The 19,844-nt window shown below is 47.8% G+C and overlaps 1 protein-coding gene across 11 annotated transcripts in view; it reads right to left on the bottom strand.

The window, feature by feature from the left end:
- Positions 1-3,472: 3,472 nt before the first annotated feature.
- The window catches only part of LOC143975621 (von Willebrand factor A domain-containing protein 5A-like), a 198,050-nt gene continuing 181,678 nt past the window's right edge, over positions 3,473-19,844 (bottom strand). For all 11 annotated transcript variants that reach the window (XM_077478099.1, XM_077478104.1, XM_077478100.1 and 8 more), the window contains 2 exons: positions 9,622-9,748; positions 3,473-3,857 (listed from right to left, as the gene is read on the bottom strand). In XM_077478099.1, coding sequence (XP_077334225.1) covers positions 3,778-3,857; positions 9,622-9,748 — 207 coding nt within the window. In that variant the 3' untranslated portion in view covers positions 3,473-3,777. The remainder of the gene's footprint in view (positions 3,858-9,621; positions 9,749-19,844) is intronic.

The following is a 19,844-nucleotide window of genomic DNA, read 5'->3' as shown; positions in this document are numbered from 1 at the left end:
GGTGGACTGACCATTCAGGCATTGCCAATAGCGGACCCCATAACAGCTTCCTCTTCGATCTACTAGATCAGGTCCCTGCTGCTAAGAGATTGTATTTAATCAGACCTCTCGTGATACGCTCCTCCCCGCCGGCCCCTCCTGATTTTCTGTCTCCTCATCTCCCCCCCAGTCTCCTGCATACTTGCTCTGTGTTTCCCGCTGAATCTCTCCCCTCCTCTATCTTCAGTGCCATATGATGAGAGAACCCAGAGGAGGAGCACAGCTATTCTGCTTACAGGACATGCAGGGAGAGAGATGAGCTGAGGGAGGAACATCAGTTTGGGGTGGTAAGCTGAGCACAATACCTGGCAAAGTTTAATGCCAGGAGGGAAGTTTATGTGGAAATATGTGAAGGGTTGGAATAGCAGCGAGTGTGTGTTGGAGCCCTGCAGAGTTTGCAGCCCCCCAAGCTAACATACATCTCCTAAGCAGGAACACATCACTATCTCCCCAAGCATTCTGTCCAGATAATGTGCAGTTCATTTATGACCCTTCCGTTTAACCCTGTGTTATCCAAACTCTGTTCAATGAAAAGTGTAAACTCACCACATAAACACTCTATATACAAAATAACATTCCCCAATAAAGATCAGAACACGATGTTCACATTTGCATGGAAACACAATTGAATGAATGCTGAATGCCGTATTTATGTTTATTGAGGATTTTCTTTATGTACTAACAGTTAAGCTTCATACACACAATACGAAAATTGGATGAAAAATACCACTTTTGAAGTGTTCGTGCATATGAGCGTATCATTTTTTTTTTTTGGTGGAGGAGTGGATCTTGGGTGGGAGTTCCCACACTTTTTTCTCCAGGACTTGACCCCTGGTTAAAAGTCTTGTATAAGGGGGCAGAAAGCTTTCCTCTTGTTAATGGTTGGGTTGGGCAGTCCTTTGAGGTTGGCGCCGGGGTGCGCCAGGGTTGTCCTCTGAGTCCCCTGCTCTTTGTGTTTGCAATCGACCCCTTCATCAGGAGGCTAAGGAGCGGCATTTTGTGTGGGGTGCCAGTGGGGCTCCCGGGTGAGCCGCCTTTGAGGGTTGTTGCCTATGCGGACGATGTGTCGGTGATTGTCACTGGGGCAGATGAAGCAGAGGAGGTTGTCTCTCTGACATCACGGTATTGTGAAGCATCAGGCTCTAAGATCAATCAGGAAAAGAGTGAAGTTTTTTGGATGGGAAAGGAAGGTGAGGGGTTTGATCTCCCGGACACTTTTCCATTGCCCCAGGAAAGAATTAAGATTCTAGGCATTGAATTTGGACCCAGAGATTATGGCCTCAAAAACTGGGAAGGCAGACTGGAAATTGCCAATACTAAGATGGTCAGCTGGAAGAGATGGAAGTTACCTCTGAGGGAAAGGGTTGATCTGATTAAGACTTACCTGATTCCGATCTTCTTGTATGTCAGCTTTGTCTGCATCTTGCCAGTGTCTCTCTATGCTAAGGTCAGTAGTGTGTTCTTCCAGATGCTGTGGGGAAACAGACTGAACCCCATCAAGAGGAATGTCACCTATCTATCCAGGAGGGAGGGTGGCTTAGGTATGGTCAACCCAGTTCTTTTCTTTTCACTGCTATTTCTCAAATTTAACATTGGTAATATGCTTGCAGTGGAACCTCCTGGATGGGTAGGCATATTTAGATCTTGGTTTAGGCCTTTTCTACGACTTTGGGAAGAAGGTGGCCAAGTGAAGAATCTCAGGGGTCATCGTGGTCAGCTGCCAGCCTATGTTGCTCCGTGCCTGAAGTTACTGCGGCAGTGGCGATTGTCGGCTGAAGATCTCAGATCGGTTCCGAGAAAAGTCCTTATGAGTCGAGTCTTGAGCAAAGTCTTTCATGACCCACTGGCCTTAAGGGATTGCCCAGGCCCAGTTTTGAGGGTGGGGTTAAGATTGATTAATTTGGATAGAGTACCCCCTAAATTTAGGGATCTGTCCTGGTTGTGCTTCCATGGGAGGCTCTATGTTCGGAGCAATTTGAAATTCTGCAGTGGGATGGATCGTAGCTGTCCCCGGGAGGAGTGTGCAGATGAGGAGGAGACTATGGACCATTTTCTGCTTCATTGCCCCTTTAACATAGAGGTGTACAAACAGGTGGGACGGGCCCTCTGTGTTCCTTTCCTCTCCAGGCTGGGTTATGCTGAGTGGGCGTATGGAGCATTCAATACTGGTGGGGTTTTTTGTTTGGATACACTTTTTCTAGTTAGCCTAGTAGTCCGTTATTTCACCTATTTCACCTGGAACGCACAGTGTCAGGTCAGCATTCGGCATAAAATCCTTCCTGTTGAGGTGGTGGTGTATGACATTCTGCATGAGGTGGAGAAGATTTGGGTGCTTGAGAGAGACAAGCGGAGTCAGGGGGCTTGGTTAAAGGCGTGGAGGGGTTTCAGGCCTCCCTGACTGCCAGGAGTCTCTTTCCCAGGTGTGGCTGTCTGTCTCTTATCACCCGAGATTTTATCATTTATGACTCATTTTTGATAAATGGCTGCGTACATAGGTGATGGGTTGTGCCTCTTAGGCCCTCTCTGCTGCTTTATGTAAATAGTTTTCTAAACATGTTTTGCTAATGGACTATGTATATATTCTGAACATGGATGTGTATTCCTTTGTTTTCTGTTGACGTTTTATAATATGTTTTTTTTTTTTACTTTTGTATAAAATTGGTCATTTGATTCTTTTTAATAAAAGATCAATAGTGCCCGTCATTAGTGTTCGTGGAAGAAATTGTCCCCAGTCGTTGGTGTTTGTGGACGGAATAGTGCCCAGTCACTGGTGTCAGTAGATGGAATAGTGCCCCGTCGCTGGTGTTAGTGGAAGGAATAGTGCCACATCTTTGGTATTAGTGGGAGGAATAGTGCCCCTTTGTTGGTGTCAGTGGAAGAAATAGCGCCCCATCATTGGAGACAGTGGAAGGAATAGGTCCCCATCATTAGAGTCAGTTGATGGAATAGTGCCAGATAATTGGTGTCCATGGAAGGAATAATGCCCCATCATTGGTGTCAGTGGAAAGATTTGGTCCCCATCATTGCTGTCAGCAGGAGGGATACTGCCCCATTATTGGTCAGTGGAAGGAATAAATAGTGCCACATTCTTGGTGTCGATGGGAGAAATACTTCCCCATCCTTTGGAGTTAATAGGAGGAATCATGCCCAACTGTTGGTGTAAGCAGAAGGAATTGTGTCTTGTATGAGTGAGAGGAATAGTGCCCCTAATGGCTGGATAAAGATAGTGAAAGGGCCACAACCGGCCCACAAGTGGCAGCTTGGAGACCACTACAATGTCTAAAAAAAAAAAAAAAACATACACAGCAGGACAGGGACACATTTATGATTATTGTGGAGACTTTAATGAACCTAGAAGAACTGGACCCCATTACTACACAGAGGTTTTTCAGTTAGAGGGATCCCCTTTAATTTTTCAGAAATAGAGACAATGGAAACTTAAAAAGGTTTATTCCTTTAAACAGTACTGAATCAAAGTATTATGCATAATAGTAAAAAAACAATGACCTGTAAATAATGCAAACAGTTATTATTTCCTAAATAGCAAACTCGGCACATCTAACTTTGGTATCGCTCACAGGTACAGGAACAGAGTACAAAGGCACACAACTGCGATTCATTTTTTAAGGGCACAAAGGCACAAAACTGGTTAGGCAAAAAAAGAAATGCACCGACATTCCAGGAAGATTCCAGAAGCCTTCCGCCATCTTGGTTCCTCCAGACGTCTCCTCTTACCTCTTACAGGCGGAACACTTTGGGATCCACGGAGGATTTCATCAGCTCGTTCCCGGCTCTGACAAACTCCCCCAGAGAGGAACCTGAGGACACATTAAATGTCACTTTTATTTATTCCGGATGCAGAATAATGGGGGATAAATTAACAATCGGAGAATTATCAAGGGCACGGTTCACCTATACAAAAAAACTGCTTATGCAGGCAAGCGGCATCTGTGGATAAATACAAACTATGCAGCTTTGACCACAATTGAATAAATGCCCTTGCTATACAGTAGGTGTAGGTAATTTATGTACCTCCTGAAGCCTGACTGAAAAAAAAACTTGGGAGACACAAAATGGTGCGCTGCAGTAATGTTTTATGTGTTGACAACTCAAATTAATGGGCCGTCTTAAAGAGGACCTGTAATGGGAAAGTTGTTCCCAAAAAAAAGACAAGCAAAGTGCAAAGTCCCCAGTGCTGATCATGGTCTCTCTGCAGCTGATCTTTTCCCCATCTCTTAGTGCTGACTTATCGTGCCTTCTTCTTCACTGTGTCTCTGTGTGGGGTCAGCCAACTTGGCAGGACAATGCATCGTGTTAGTCCCCCCCAGGCTCAGACTGGGGAAAAAAAATAGGCCCGGGCAATTTAGAGCCCATGACATATTTACCAGGAGGCAAGGAGAGAGCATTAGGGGGGGGGGGGGGCAGAGAGCACTAGGGGGGCCAGGGAGCACAGGGGGATGAAGAGCACGGGGAGTGGAGAGCACAGGGGGGGCTGGAGAGTATGGGGGGGCTGGAAAGAACTGAGGGGGTGGGGACCATGGGGGGCTGGAGAGCACAAGCGGGGCAGAGAACAGGGGGGCAGAGAGCACAGAGGGGCAGGAGAGCATGGGAGGCTGGAGACCACGGTGGGGGCGAAAAGTACATGGGGGGCCGATAAGCACAGGGCCTGAGAGCACTCGGAGGGGCTGGAGAGCACTGGGAGGGGGGCGGAGAGTTCAGGAGGGCTGATGACCACAGGGGGGCCTGAAAGCATGGGGAGGGGCGGAGAGTACAGGGGGGCTGATGAGCACTGAGAGGGGCGATGAGCACTAGAAGGTGTTGGGGAGCATGGGGTGGGGCTGGAGATCACTGGAGGGGGGTCTGGAGAGCACTAGGGGACCCAGAGAGTACAGGGGGGCTGATGAGCCCTGGGAGGGGCTGGAGAGTATGGGGGGCCCAGAGAGCACGGGGGTAGCTAAGAGCATGGTGGGAGCCTGAGAGAACAGGGGGAGGGGGCCTGAGAGCACTAGGGGAACAGTAAAAAGAAGATGGATAGGAGGAGCAGCTGCATACACAGTAGAATAATCCATCTCTTTATTTTTCTCCTACAGCCTCTGAATGCCCATGGAAGGGAGGGAATGAAAAGCAGGCTTTCAAAGGCTGTAGGAGAAAAATAAAGACATGGATTCTTCTATGTATGCAGCCGCTCCTCCTATTCAGGCACACGCATGGGGGGCCACACTCACTTTCCCTCCTGTCCAGCGTCTTGTGTAGATCCCCTCCCTCTTCATGGTCACAGGTAACGTAACACGGAGAGTCCGGGTGAGCGGAAAGGGGCTCAAAGAGCAGTTCAGCTGCCTTGGCCCCACAAGGACATGTGGCCTGGTGGCCCCGGCCCACTTGGCCAGTTCGGACCTGGTCTCCCCCCACCTTGATGATTAGTAATCTGATGACTGGTGGGTAAAGATTAAAGGAGGAAAAGTGTGGGAGTGAAGAAGTAAAACCAAACACATACTCAAGTCTATGGCTCCAGCATCTCTGTGATGCTGCAGCTGTCCCAAGCAGACTCGAAGACTGAGAACTCACATGACCGCTGATTGCTCAATTCTTGGTCCACTCTGAGCAGAGAGCAGTGACTGTCGGTCACCACTCTCTGCTTTGCCCCTCCAGTGCTGTGGAGGGCACTGAAGCAGCTGGTTCAAGATCTCTGCGATGCACTGAGAGACTGAGACTTCCGTTTAGGTATCTGGGTAGATCCTGAGATTTTTTTGGAGCGGCTTTGTGACATCATCTGACAGCTGGATTTAGTCTGCTGTTGGCTGATTCTGGGTCAAAGGGGTGCAAAAGTAAGTGCGCTCCTGTGTCCCAGAAGAAAAGTATGACTAAAAAAGCTTTGGCCATACTTTTCTTTTAAAAAGCATTAGGTAGGTGAATTAAGGTAGCAGAAGCAGGGAGATCCTTCCACTGCAGGTCCTCAAGTACAGTTTCCTCTCCAGCAATGAGAACAGTTAACAGTGCAGTAGTGACATCAACAACTACCTAGGCACAATTGAAATTTCTAGATGTTACTTTTACCATAACAAATCTTTAAGTTTTGAGTTCCACTCCACTCCACTCTACTACAAATCATTTGACACAATAGCTCACACATATGTGTAAAGAGGGTGTGAGCCCTACTAAATTTAGGAACGTCTGGTACTGCTGGCATCACTTTAGAATGTCAGACGAATATAAACTTTTGCTCTCCCAAGGATAGGCCATAGCCCAAGAAACCACAGCGAAGGCATAGTAAGTCCCCCCCCCCCTCAACCCCCCCCGCATTCACTTGAATTCGGTAATCCCCTGTTCCGTACTATACATCGCCTTGACAAACCTATGATGGCCAAACGCCCCTATAACCTGTTATTTACCCACCTGTCCCAATCCCCACCCTCACCTCTTCCTACCCCTTGTCCCCCTTACCCCATCTGGCTAGAAAACGTTGTCTCCCAGATATTTCCTAATGGGTGATGCTAGTGGTCCGAGACCGCATCCCCACATCACACTCAACACACCAGTAGCAAATAGGTAATGGTGTACTATCTTCTCTCTACGAGTTCATACGGTATATTGTTACGCTACTGAGAAATATATGCAGACCCGCTAGTAAGAACGTCATATGGGCCACATGCCCCCACTTACTTAGGTCTTATGATTAAAGGATTTTCTGTTAAAAATTGTATGTCATGAGCTTACTGTACAGTGGATCATACATTCGCAATTGTGTTAGACTTATGGCACTTGTTTAATATTTGTGCAATTCCAACTCGTTATTTTCCTCTGTGTCTCTTATCAATGGCACACTGTATCGTTGAGTTGTAACTCAAGTTGTATGTATTACTTACAATAAACTTTTCTTGAAAAAAAAAAAAAAAAGAGGGTGTGAGAAGTAAATTGAGTATGATAGTTCTCATATTTGAGAAACAGGGGAATGAGAACAAGAATCCATACTAGGGGGGTCGCCATTTTTTTCAGTATATGGACTATATATTATAAATATTAGGGGGCCAAACAAAAATCAAATCATCATAGTTCCCCCTTACATCAGGCTCCCCATCAGAGTAAACCCTTTCAAGAGTTTACCCATCAAAGTGCCCCCTTACATCAGAGTCCCTTCATACACAGGACACCCATCAAAGTCCCTCCCTATATCAGGAGACCATAGTCATCCTCTACCATCTTTAATCCTCAATCAGTACACATTGAGGATTTGCCACTGACATTGAGGGCCAGATAAAACCTTGTAGTGAGTAGGATGTGGCCTATGGGCTGTAGTTTGGAGACCCCAGATCTATATATATATATTGGAGGAATAAGTGATGTCAAGATGTTTATATATTGCACAAGGTCCTTTTAGGTGTATGTAGGTAGGTACTGTATGTGGTAACAATTAATCATACACATTAGGAAGTATTGCCTGATCATTAGCAATTCATTTGTGATTCTTTTGCATTTCCCTAACACAACTGGAAATTCAGCCAGCAAAAGTCCGATGAGAGCTTTTGGTCGGAAAATGTGACCGTGTGTATGCTCCATTAGACTTTTGCTGGAGGAATTCCAGCCAGCAATAGATTGAGAGCAGGTTCTCAATTTTTCTGTCGGAAGAAGTTTTGAATCGGAAATTCCGATCACCTGTACCAATTCTGACGTGCAAAATTCCTACGCATGCTCGGAAACAATTCGACGCATGCTCAGAAGCCTTGAACTTCATTTTCTCAGCTCATCATAGTGTTGTACGTCACTGCGTTCTTGACGGTTGAAAGTTCTGACAACTTTTGTGTGACCGTGTGTGTGCAAGCCAAGCTTGAGCGGAATTCCTTAGAAAATCCGCTTGTGTGTGCCCCAGATTTTGATATTCAAGCATTTTCCCAAAATACTCCACTGCCAGGTGTCAATACGAACAGCGGATGCAGGGAAGGAGAAATGACAGCGGAAATCACTTAATTAGCAGTTGGTCAGTTGTTTAATAAATGTACTCTGTCATTCTAACATGTGACCATTTAGAAATTCTGGAACTGCATCCAATCGAGAGGTTTGACTACTGTCATGTGACAGTACCAGCCCTTTCCAGATTGGTTATTATTCGAGAACATCTGAATGGTTACATGATAGAATCACAGTCAATTTTACTAAACTGATGACTGGCTGCTGATTAATTGATTTCCGCTGTCATTTCTCCTTCTCCTGTGCCCACACTCAGGGGGCGGCCCCTCCATTAAGGGTACACGGGCGCCACCGCTGCCTTATCCATGGGTCTAGCCCATTTCAGGACGGCGGATTCATGAATTCCAATGATGGGGGTGTTTTTTTGAAGCACTAATTAGAGCCAGAGGACCTTTTTTTTTCTTGCACCAAATTCGCAACGCACAAATGTGAACCAAAGCCATGGAATACTATGATTTTTACATGACCTGCAAATCTGTGTGTTCCTAAAAGCATCAAACCCGTTGTATGGCTGAACTCACATGCAGGAAAAAAGTGCAGGGACTCCCCCCCCCCGCACTGAAATTGGATCTCATGGTTGTGCCCACTTATGCGATCCGATTCCTGTGCGAGCTCACAGTTTGCACTGTGATCTGTGAATCTGGGGTGTCATTAACAATGTATTGATACCCGCAGCGGTTCGCAGAGGGCAGTGTGAACTGCCTGCGGGAGGAGTGTGATGTGGAAACCAGCGCTGTAATCGCTCCGGTTCCCGCATCGCACTAGTGTGAACCTAGGCTTAGTGTCATGTCTAGAGCAGGGCTATGGACTATGGCTATGTTCTGGTTTTGATGACGTCAAGACTAAGGATAGGCTTGGGCGTGTTCGCAACTCCACGTGCCCGAGCCCTTAGTCAGGACACTAGACCAGTGGTGCATGAGGGTGCAGAGGATAGAGTACGTAAATCTTTTTTTTTTGTTCCCCTAGACAAAAACTATTTTTTTTTGCTCAGGCTTGGGCTTTAGGTTACTAAGTTTGGAGGTTTGCTTGTGTACCCCATTGGCAGCCATTTGTTCCAAAAATTTAGCAATTGCTCGCTACACGTAGGTCCGGTTCACACTGAGGCAGCACGACTTACAGCGCGACTGCCTCAGGCGACCTGGACGCGACCACTGCGGCGACTTGCAAAACGACTTCTGTATAGAAGTCAATGCAAGTCGCCTCAAGTCACCCCGAAAGTCGTACAGGAACCTTTTTCTAAGTTGGAGAGACACAGTCGCTCCGACTTAGAACGGTTCCATTGTACAGAACGGGACGCTACTTGTCAGGTGGCTAAGTTGCCTGACAAGTCGTCCCAGTGTGAACTGACCCTTAGTGATTAATTGCAAATGATTTTGGGTGCATGACAGAACTACTAAAAATCATCTGTGTACTCCTGGCTTCAGGGGTAATTAACAATTATTTACATTAAAAAATAAAAAATAAAAAAAAAACAGGATTATTAACTAAATGGAAAAAACACTCAAATTGATGTAATTGTAGACCTTAATCAGAATTTGTTGTATGGGAGTCATATCATTTAAACGTGGGTTCTGATTGGTCCGTGAGAGTACTCCAGCCTATGCTTACAGTAGCACTTACCTGCTTTAGCCCTGACCCAGGAGATGGCTTTCCCCTCCAACAGCTCCCACTCCTCTCTCTGATCCACACAGGTGGTGTGAAGCCAGATCACCGCCAGGACCGTCACCCACACCGACACCTCCACGCTCTGCAGAGGAGGGAAAGAGAAGTTTATTATACAAGACCTGAAATATTACATATCGGTCCAATTCTGGATTCTAAATTCCTGCACTTTTGTCAGGCCAGGCTTCATCTAGATCTGAATGCAGGGATCAGCTTGGATTTTGGAGGCCACAAGTCAACCGTCAAAACAGCATCTGCAAATAGGTGTATGCATGTATCATTGTAATATAATATAGATAGTCTTAGTCCATAGGGTTAAATATTGAATTGCCCCCCCGCCCGCAGCTATAACAGCTTTAGCTCTTCTGGGAAGGCTGTCCACAAGGTTTAGGAGGGTGTCTATAGGAATATCTGACCATTCTTCCAGAAGCACATTTGTCAGGTCAGGCACTGATGTTGGATGAGATGGATGGCCTGACTCGTAGTCTCCACTTTAATTCATCCCAAAGGTGTTCTATCAAGTTGAGTTCAGGACCCTGTGCAGGCCAGCCAAGTTCCTCCACCCCAAACTCGCTCATCCATGTCTTTTTTGGACCTTGTTTTGCGCATTGGTCCAAAATCATTTGGTGCAGGGGGGATTATGGTGTGGGGTTGTTTTTCAGGGGTTGGGTTTGGCCCCTTAGTTCCAGTGAAGGGGACTCTTAAGGCGTCAGCATACCAAGACATTTTGCACAATTTCATGCTCCCAACTTTGTGGGAACAGTTTGGGGATGGCTCCTTTCCTGTTCCAAGATGGCTGCTCACCAGTGCACAAAGCAAGGTCCATAAAGACACGGATGAGTATTTTTTTTTAAAATTCAATTTCCTTTAGATTTACCTTCAACTTTGTAGTGCAAGGGCCTGCCTGATTGCAAACAAATTGAAAGTGTTTAGGTTTGACCTCATATTAGATGGTTTTGATAAATCTAAAGGAAAATTGTACAAGTAAATCATATAATGTGTAGCCTGCTTAAGACTTTGCACACCTTTTGTTTTGATGAAATCTATTTAGCTGATTTAACCACTTAGTCCGGTCCTTTTCCAGCACTTTTTCTTTCATGTAGCATTTAGGAATGAGCTCGATGTTCAGGTCGAACATAAGTTACCGTATATACTCGAGTATAGGCCGACCCGAATATAAGCCGAGCCCCCCAATTTACCACAAAAAAACTGGGAAACGTATTGACTCGTGTATAAGCCGAGGGTGAGACATCCCTGTGTCCATCCCTGTGTCCCGTCCATCCCCGTGTCCCGTCCGTCCCTGTGTCCCGTCCGTCCCTGTGTCCCGTCCGTCCCGGTGTCCCGTCCGTCTCGGTGTCCCGTCCGTCTCGGTGTCCCGTCCATCCCTGCCTACCTGTGCCGATCTGCAGCCTCTGTGTGCCATGCCATGCTCTGCTCTCCTCGTCCTCGGCGGCCATTCCTCTGTTCAAAAGCCGCGCCTCCCTGTCTGTGATAGGTGGAACACTCAATTTCCCAGCAGTCAGTGTTCCGCCTATCACGGACATCCGCTCATTCTCATACTACGGACAAGGATGAGAGGATCTCCGTGATAGGCGGAACACTGACTGCTGGGAAATTGAGTGTTCCGCCTATCACAGACAGGGAGGCGCGGCTTTTGAATACTAGAATGGCCGCCGTCTGTCTGCTCGACACGCTGATCGGGAAGGCAGACGGCGATGACTCGAGTATAAGCCGAGGGGGGCACTTTCAGCCTCAAAAAAGAGGCTGAAAATCTCGGCTTATACTCGAGTATATACAGTAGACTCGAACATTGAATGTTCGCCCGTTCACAGAACAGTGAACATTTTGGGGCCTTCACAAGAAATTAGAGTGCCGCAGAACGCCCCATAATGCACTGCAAGATCACAGTGCATTGCTGTATGATGATTGGACAAAGCATGCACCTGACCTGCATGCTTTGGCCAATCCCAGCACACTCTGCTGAGAGAGCCATAATTGGTCAAAGGCAGGATGCTCAGGGGGACTAAGTCCATACACTATATAAGGCTGCTTACACGGCGGCGGTGTAGTGTTGTTGGTGTGGACAGAGAGATAGTTTAAGTTAGATAAAACGCCCCTGTTTTATCTAACTCCATGTGTGGGCTCCGGCTGACTTTTTACCCCCAAAAGTCCAAGGGACTTAGAAAGAAGTTTTGACTCAAAAATTGTCTGCCGGACTGCGAGTCAGTCCGCCGGACTTTTGAAATGAATGGACTTGCCAACACACGGAGTAAAGTCCATTCATTTTGAGCGCAGCTCCAGGTAGACGGGACTAGCGAAGGAAGTCAATGTCGCCGTCTTCGGCGGTGAGATTGACACCTCGCTAGCCCTGTCACCCGGTATGGACTTAAAGGGGAAGCCCTACGCCGAAAAAACGGCATGAGGGTCCCCCCAAAGCCCATATCAGAACCTTATCTGAGCACGCAGCCCGGCCGGTCAGGAAAAAGGGTGGGGACGAGCAAGCTCCACCCCTTCTGAGCCATACCAGGCCGCATGCCCTCAACATGATGGGGTGCTTTGGGGAAGGGGGGCCCTGCGGCCCCCCCAACCCAAAGCACCTTGTCCCTATGTTGATGAGGACAAGTGCCTCTTCCCGACAACCCTGGCCGTTGGTTGTCAGGGTCTGCGGGCGGGGGGCTTATCGGAAATCCGGGAGCCCCCTTTAATAAGGGGGCCCCCAGATGCCAGCCCCCCACCCTATGTGAATGAGTATGGGGTACCATATACCCCTACCCATTCACCTGGTGAAAAAAAGTAAATAAAACACAACACAAGGTTTTAAAATAATTTATTGCACAGCTCCGGGGGTCTTCTTCTGTCTTGGGGGGGTCTTCTCACCGGACTCCTCCGCTATCTTCTGCTAGCTCTTTTACTAGCGGAGGAGCCCTGCTTTCTTCGTCGTCATCGCCGCCGCTGCCAGGGGGTCTTCTTCCGACTTCGGGGTCTTGTTCCCCTCTAGGGGTTTTCTTGCCGGGCCCTCCGCTTTCTACTCCCAGCTCTTTTGCTAGCGGTGGCCCGGTCTTCTGTCGCCGCCGCCTTCTCTTCTTCCTTGAGATGTTGACTCGACGCTGTCTCTGGAAAAGTCGGGTTGTGTGTGGGCAGGTCCGCTCGTTCAGAAAGTCCTATCGGACTATCCGGCGGACTTAGTCCGGCAGACAAACCGCCGGACTTTGAAGCAGAGGTCCGCACCCAACAAGAGTATCTGTGAGGGGTTACACTATTGTGGCACCACCACCCAATGCCCAATTTTTCCGTCCCTGTTCAACAGGGACATGTAATTAAAATTTTTGAATACCTTGTGTGCAAATTAAAGGCCCATATCATTAATTGGAGTGGACCTGAAAATATATGCCAAAATATTAGCTACTAAAATTCAACCGCTACTCCCCCGCCTTATACTTCTGGACCAGGTGGGTTTTGTTAGTGGGCACGAGGCAAGGGATAACAACCTGAAAACACTGCTTCTTACCGACTATGCCAGCACCCGTGAAATTCCTCTATGCCTTTTGACAGTCGATGCTGAAAAAGTATTCAACCGGGTCGACTGGCAATTCATTCGGATGTCCCTGCAACAGGTAGGTCTGGGTCCTAAAATGCTTTCCCGAATTATGTCCCTTTAGTCCTCACCTTCCGCTAGAATTCGGGTAAATGGTTCACTGTCTCCTACATTTGCCATTCATAATGGGACATGACAGGGCTGTCCTCTATTCCCCCTTCTCTATGTCCTTGTCATGGAACACCTAGCAATAGCCTTACACACTAACCCCAACATATCAGGTGTATCGATAGGCCCCACTCATTCTAAGCTGGCGCTCTTCACGGATGACCTGCTATTGTTTCTAACCCAACCCCACATATCATTACCACATATAATGCAGGAATTCACGAGGTTTGGCATGCTGAGCAATTTTAAAGTAAACCATACTATATCAGAAATCCTGAACATCTCCCTGTTCCAGGAGGTCTCCGCTAGGTATCCATTTAAAACTGGCTCTACCTCCATCCGCTACCTCGGAATCCAAATACCCATGAAGAGATCCCAATTATTCTCTCTGAACTATGCACCCCTTCTGCTTAGAACCAAGACGGATCTCTCGCACTACGCTAAAAAATGCCTATCGTGGCTAGGCAGAGTGAATGCCCTATAAATGGACATCCTCCCTTGGTTTCTCTATCTGTTCCAAGCGATTCCCATTTCCATACCCTCCTGGCTTTTTAAGAAGCTCCGCCAACTATTCTCCTCCTTTATTTGGGGAGGGGCTCGTCTCCGGATACGCTATGAGACTTTATCGCTCCCCAAGTTTCGTGGAGGAGCAGGAGCTCCAGATGCCTCCACATACTATAGAGCATCTGTGCTCACGCGTATAATTAACTGGTTTCATCATTCCTCCTCCAAATTGTGGGTGCAGATAGAGAGCCATATTAACCCAATAGATCTCTGTGCGTTGCCGTGGATGCCTACTGAATTCCTGAAAGGAGAGGAATCCCTGAGCGACCTCACCCGACAAACCATACAAATCTGGACCCGAATGAATTCCTCCAAGACCCTATCTCCCCCGAAGGGACCCATGACTCCATTGTTTGGGACTCCGGCTTTTCCACCGGCCCTAAGGGGAGCAAATTTTGGATTTTGGTGTAAGGAGGACCATAGGCGACTTGCTCAAGTCCTACGTTCAGACCCCTCTCTGACTGAAGACGTTACCCCTGACTTATCTTCTCATACCTCGACGCATTGGCTGCAGAGGCAACAGGTGATTTCCTTTATTCGCATCTTCCCGTCGTTACCTAATGTACTCACTGACTTAACAGACTTGGAGGACATGCTGCTCCAGGCCACCCCTCCTACACATGTAGTCTCTCAATTATATTCTCTCTTGCATACGGCTTATAATCCTGACCTTCCCCCATACACACAGGCATGGAAGGAAGACCTGGGCCACTCCATCTCACCTGTAGACTGGCAAAAGTGCTTCATACTGACTCACAAAATGTCTCTAGCCTCCAACTCTCAAGAAAAGGGATTTAAGCTGTTGACCCGTTGGTACAGGTGCCCTTCGACTTTGCACCGGATAAACTCGGCGCTTCCAAATACTTGCTGGCGTTGCTTGTCATCTAGGGCAACCTTACTTCACATTTGGTGGGAATGTCCCCCTGTGAGGAAGTTCTGGCAAAAGATCCTAGACTTGTACTGCAGACTCATGGCGACCTCAATCGCACCTTCTCCTGAGTTAGTTCTGCTATCTCTGCTCCCGGGACCACTTAAGTCAATCAAGCAGGACGTTCTGCGCCACTTTTTGGCGGCCGCTAGAACGGTGTTGCCCAGACATTGGAGGACGGCGGACGTGCCTTCCCTGGGGGATTGGGCAATTGAAGTGGACCGAATTAATAGTTCGGAACAAATGTTGTCGCAGGAAACGGGTAGGGAGGAGCAATTTTCCAAGACCTTGACCTCGTGGTCTATGTTTCGATATTCCTCAGAATTTATCTCGTGGGCCACAGAGGATTCTACCGATACACCTGTGTGACCAGGGTGGAATGTCTATCTCTTGAACCCTAAAGCACTTTACTGTCCTGACCCCTCTTCCCTTACTCTTTTCCCCCTTTCTTCCCTCCCTTATACATGTTGCAACAACACCTGATTATTTAATTCATGACCTCTAGTCTCATTAGACTGGGATGGTGGCACATACAGAGCTCCCCCCCCCCCCCCCCAGAGAGGACGTGGCCAGAATAGGAACAACAGCCCTAGCCTACCTGTAATGAGTGGGTATCACTCGTTGAGAGGATAGTGGTGCGCACATACTCACTTTACCTTGGAATAGACACTGTAGGCGTATAGTGCCTATTCCAAGGCTCTTATACCATACTACACAAACCGAACCTCAAGAACTCATATTAACCTAGAGATAGTTTGACCCAATTGTAGCAGAGTTGGATTTTTCTGCTTATCTGTCTATGTATCAATGTAAAACAAATATGTTGGATTATTCTGTATTCCCTTTTTTCTACCATGTCTTTTTCTTATCTCAATAAAAATAAGATCGAATTAAATATTTTGAATACAATATTTCACAGCAGGGCCCGTTCCTGCGCCCAACAAGAATAACTGTGAGGGCTTACAGTGTTCTGGTACCACCAACACCTAATGCCGCGTACACACGGTCGAACTGTTTGACGTACTTAGTCCGTTGAAACACATTTCAGTGGACAATCCGCTCGTGTGTGGGCTTCAGCTGACTTTTTCAGTGTGCAGTCCGGAGTACTAAGAATTTCGGATTTTCCAAAAATCTGTCCATCGTACTTTGGTTTCAGCGGACAATACGGTCGTCAGTATGCTAGTTCGACGGACTAAGAATGGCGCATGCCCAGAAAGGATTTACACGGCGGAAGGGTGCTTTGCTGTGTCTTGAACTTCCTATTTCTAGTCCCGTCGTACGTGCTGTACACGTCATCGCGCAAGCTTTCGACGGACTGTTTGTGCATCCGTGTGTGGTCAAGTCCGTTCAGTGGAAAGTACGACGGATTGTCCGTCGGATTGTATGACGGACTAAGTACGTCAAATAAGGCCCAATTTTCTGCAGAATATATAGGGCAGGCCGTATAGTATATATACTGCTGTTCAGAGTATATAGTGCCTGGGGGGCCCCCCACGCCATTTTCTTTTTTTAATTTTGGTGTGAGGTTCCCCTTAATATCCTTACCAGACCTGAAGGGACATTTTCACTTTTTTTTCTTTATTTATTTATTATGGTCAGAAATGAAAAAATAGGATTTTTTGTACTCACCGTAAAATCCTTTTCTTTGTAATTCACCGACCGACACAGCTCCTCTCTCTTAGCCATTGGGTTGTATACATTACTTCTAGGAGAAATACTAGGCACAGTTGGCCATTGGGACGTCCCCAAGCAGTGCCAAACGAGGGGTGGGAAAACAGCATAAACACTTCATCCACCGATGCAAGTGGGAACAAGTGAAACTTTATCCACTTAAAAGAACAGTGTGTGGAGAAATCCACCATAAAATCAGGGTACCCTCAAAAGGAGTGACTACCCACAACTGCACAAAAAACTGCGGAATGTAATGCAACAGTGCATTAACTTAAAAGGTACTGTGTTTTTATCAAAAAACAGGAAAAAAGGTAAAATATTGCATATTCAATTGCAACTATACAGCCGCCTGCAAAACTTTGCGGCCAACAACAGGCATCAGCCAATGCACTGATGTCTACCTTGTAGAACTTGGTAAACATGTGGACAGATGACCAGGTCGCCACCCTACACACCTGAGCGACAGACGCTTGGTTTCGGAAGGCCCAAGACGTTCCGATTGCCCTTGTGGAGTGGGGCGTAACCAGAAAGATGGGCATCTGCCCCTTTAAGGTGTAGGCTTGTACTACAACCTGTCTGATCCACCTGGAAATGGAGGTTGATGAGACAGCCATGCCTTTCTTGGGACCAGCTGAGACAAACAGCAACTCTGCTCTGACTTCCGAAAGGGAGCAGTGGTAGACAAATAGACTTACAACGCCCAGAGCGTGAAGGGCCACCTCCTTACCGTTTTTTGGTCTAGGACAGAGAGATGGTAACACCATGTCCTCATTAATGTGAAAAGCTGCGACCACCTTCGGTAGAAAGGATAGTTGAGAACGCAACACCACCTTATCCTATGGATAACCAGATAGGGTTGCAAGACAAAGCCGCCAGTTCTGAGACCCTCCTGGCCGAGGGACTACATGATGGACCCCCTGAGCAAAGGTTCTCACTATGAGTGAAAAAAGACAGTCAAAGCTGAAACTTGCCCTTTAATAGTGCTTATTGCCAATTTCTGGTCTACTCCTTGCTGAACAAACAGCAGGATCCTGGATATGGAAAAAGAATGCGGATTCCAACCTTTCTCCTCACATATGGAGATGCAGGCCATCCAGGTACGATGGTATATCTTCTTAGAAGAAGATTTCTGGGCTCTCAACATAGTTGGGATCACCGAGTCCGACAGACCCTGGTTCCTCAACACCTGGCTCTCAATAGCCATGCCGTTAAAGCCCACAATGGTAAAGCAGGATGGAGAATCGGACCTTGGGGCAGAAGAAGGTCCGCTTGTAATGGCAGTCGCCAGGGAGCATCTGCCACCAGATGTACCAGGTCTGCGTACCATGGACGCTAAGGCCAATCCGGGGCCACCAGTATTACTGGGATCCCCTCGGCTTCCAGTCTGCGAATCAGACGTGGTAACAGCTTCAGTGGAAGAAAGGCATAGATCAGCTGGTACTGATCCCACGGAGCCACCAGCGCGTCTGATGCATCCGCCCACGGATCTCTTGTCCTGGACACGAATCTTGGCACCCTCTGATTGAGACAGGAGGCCAGAAGATCCATGTCTGGTTGTGCCCCACCTCAGGCACAGCAACCTGAATACCTCAGGATGCAACGATCATTCTCCTGGGTCCAGCATCGGCTGTCCTTGCAGTCTCATTGAACATGTGGACAGGCACAGCCTGATCGCTCTCAGTTCGAGCAGATTGATCGGCAACTCGGATTCTTTCGTCGACCAGAGGCCCTGAGCCGACTGAACCCCCATTACTCCACCCCAGCTGAAAAGGCTGGTGTCCGTTGTGACCACTGTCCATTTTAGAGGTAGGAACGACTTTCCGGCCTGAATCACCAGGGACCTCAGCCACCAGATCAGTGATTCGCTGACTGATTGGCTCACCTGAATCTGACGATCCAGGGACAATTGAGATTTGTTCCATTTAGACAAGATCTCCTTCTGCAGGACTCTGGTGTGGAACTGGACAAACGGTACAGCCTCAAAGTAGGCCACCATGAGCACCAGGACTTGCATGCAAAAGCGAAGCGACGACCACCTGCGGTTCCTCAGCAGTCTTACTGTGGATCTGAGAGTCTGTGGCTTGTCTGAAGGGAGAAAAACTCTCGCTTCCATGGAGTCTAGCAGCGCTGAGTCGGTACAATCGCCGAGTTCTTTAGGTTCAACAGCCACTCAAATTCTCACAGAGTCTGCATGGTGATTGCTACATCCTCCTCTAACTCTGAGGCGGAAGATGCTCTCAGGAGGAGAAGGTCTAGATATCCCACGATCGTGATCCCACGTTGCCGTAGCAAAGTCAAAAACGGAGCCAAAACCTTGGTAAAGACTCGGGGGCTTATGTCAGACCAAAAAGGAAAGCCGTAACTGGTAGTGGGCTTCCCCGATTGCAAATCGCAGAAACTTCTGCTGCCACAGGCATATGGGTATGTGCTGGTACACATCCTGGATGTCCAAGGACGCCAGGGAGTACCCTTGATGGAGTGCAGCAACTACTGGGCAACTGATTCCATTCTGAACCTCTACACCTTAACAAGTGATAGAGGACCTTTGGGTCCAAGATTGGACATACCCCTTCCTTCTTGGAAACTACAAACATATTAGAGTAGAATGCTTGGAAACATTCTGATTCCGGAACCGGTACAACCACCTGCGACTCAGCAGATCCCTTACTGCCCCCAAGAGGGCCTCCCGACAAGCCGGGGATACGGGTATGTTGGAAGGGGGGAATCTGTTTGGCGACCAAGAGGGCAACTCTATCTTGTAGCCTAAGGAAATCAGGTCGCAGGTCCATTGGTCAAAAACCGAGGGGACCACCGGGCTGCAAACATCCGAAGCCGACCCCCCCACCCAAGACTTGGGTGGGGACAAACCTTCATGTGGTAGCACTTATACTTGCAGGCTTCCAGGGACGTTTTTGTCCGTCCGGGGTCGTCTTGGCGGGCTGGGGGCATTATACCGAAAATCCAGGCAGACGGAAAAGCCATTAGTGAATGGAAAAAGGAAGGCCCTTGCCTACAGCGTGGCTCCTTAGCCTTCCTGGCCTGTGGGAGTAATACACTGTTACCACTAGTGGCATTTTTACTAATGCCATCCAAAGAGGCTCCAAAGAGCCAGTCGCCAAGGAAGGGAAGATCCATCAGGGCTTTTTTAGATGCCTGGTCAACAGACCAGCATTTCAGCCAAATCAGGCGCTTCAGCACCACAGCTGACACTGAAGTCCTAGATACAGAGGGAGGTATCCAGAGCCACGTCACAAATGTACTTCAGGCCTTGCACTAGTTGATCTGCCAGTTACACGCAGACAGGAAAAGCCTGAC

Source organism: Lithobates pipiens, unplaced genomic scaffold (assembly GCF_037356315.1).
Source record: "Lithobates pipiens isolate NorthernLeopardFrog02 unplaced genomic scaffold, aLitPip1_a1.2 Scaffold_13, whole genome shotgun sequence".
Taxonomy (NCBI): domain Eukaryota; kingdom Metazoa; phylum Chordata; class Amphibia; order Anura; family Ranidae; genus Lithobates; species Lithobates pipiens.
This window is presented reverse-complemented; position numbering and strand designations above follow the sequence as displayed.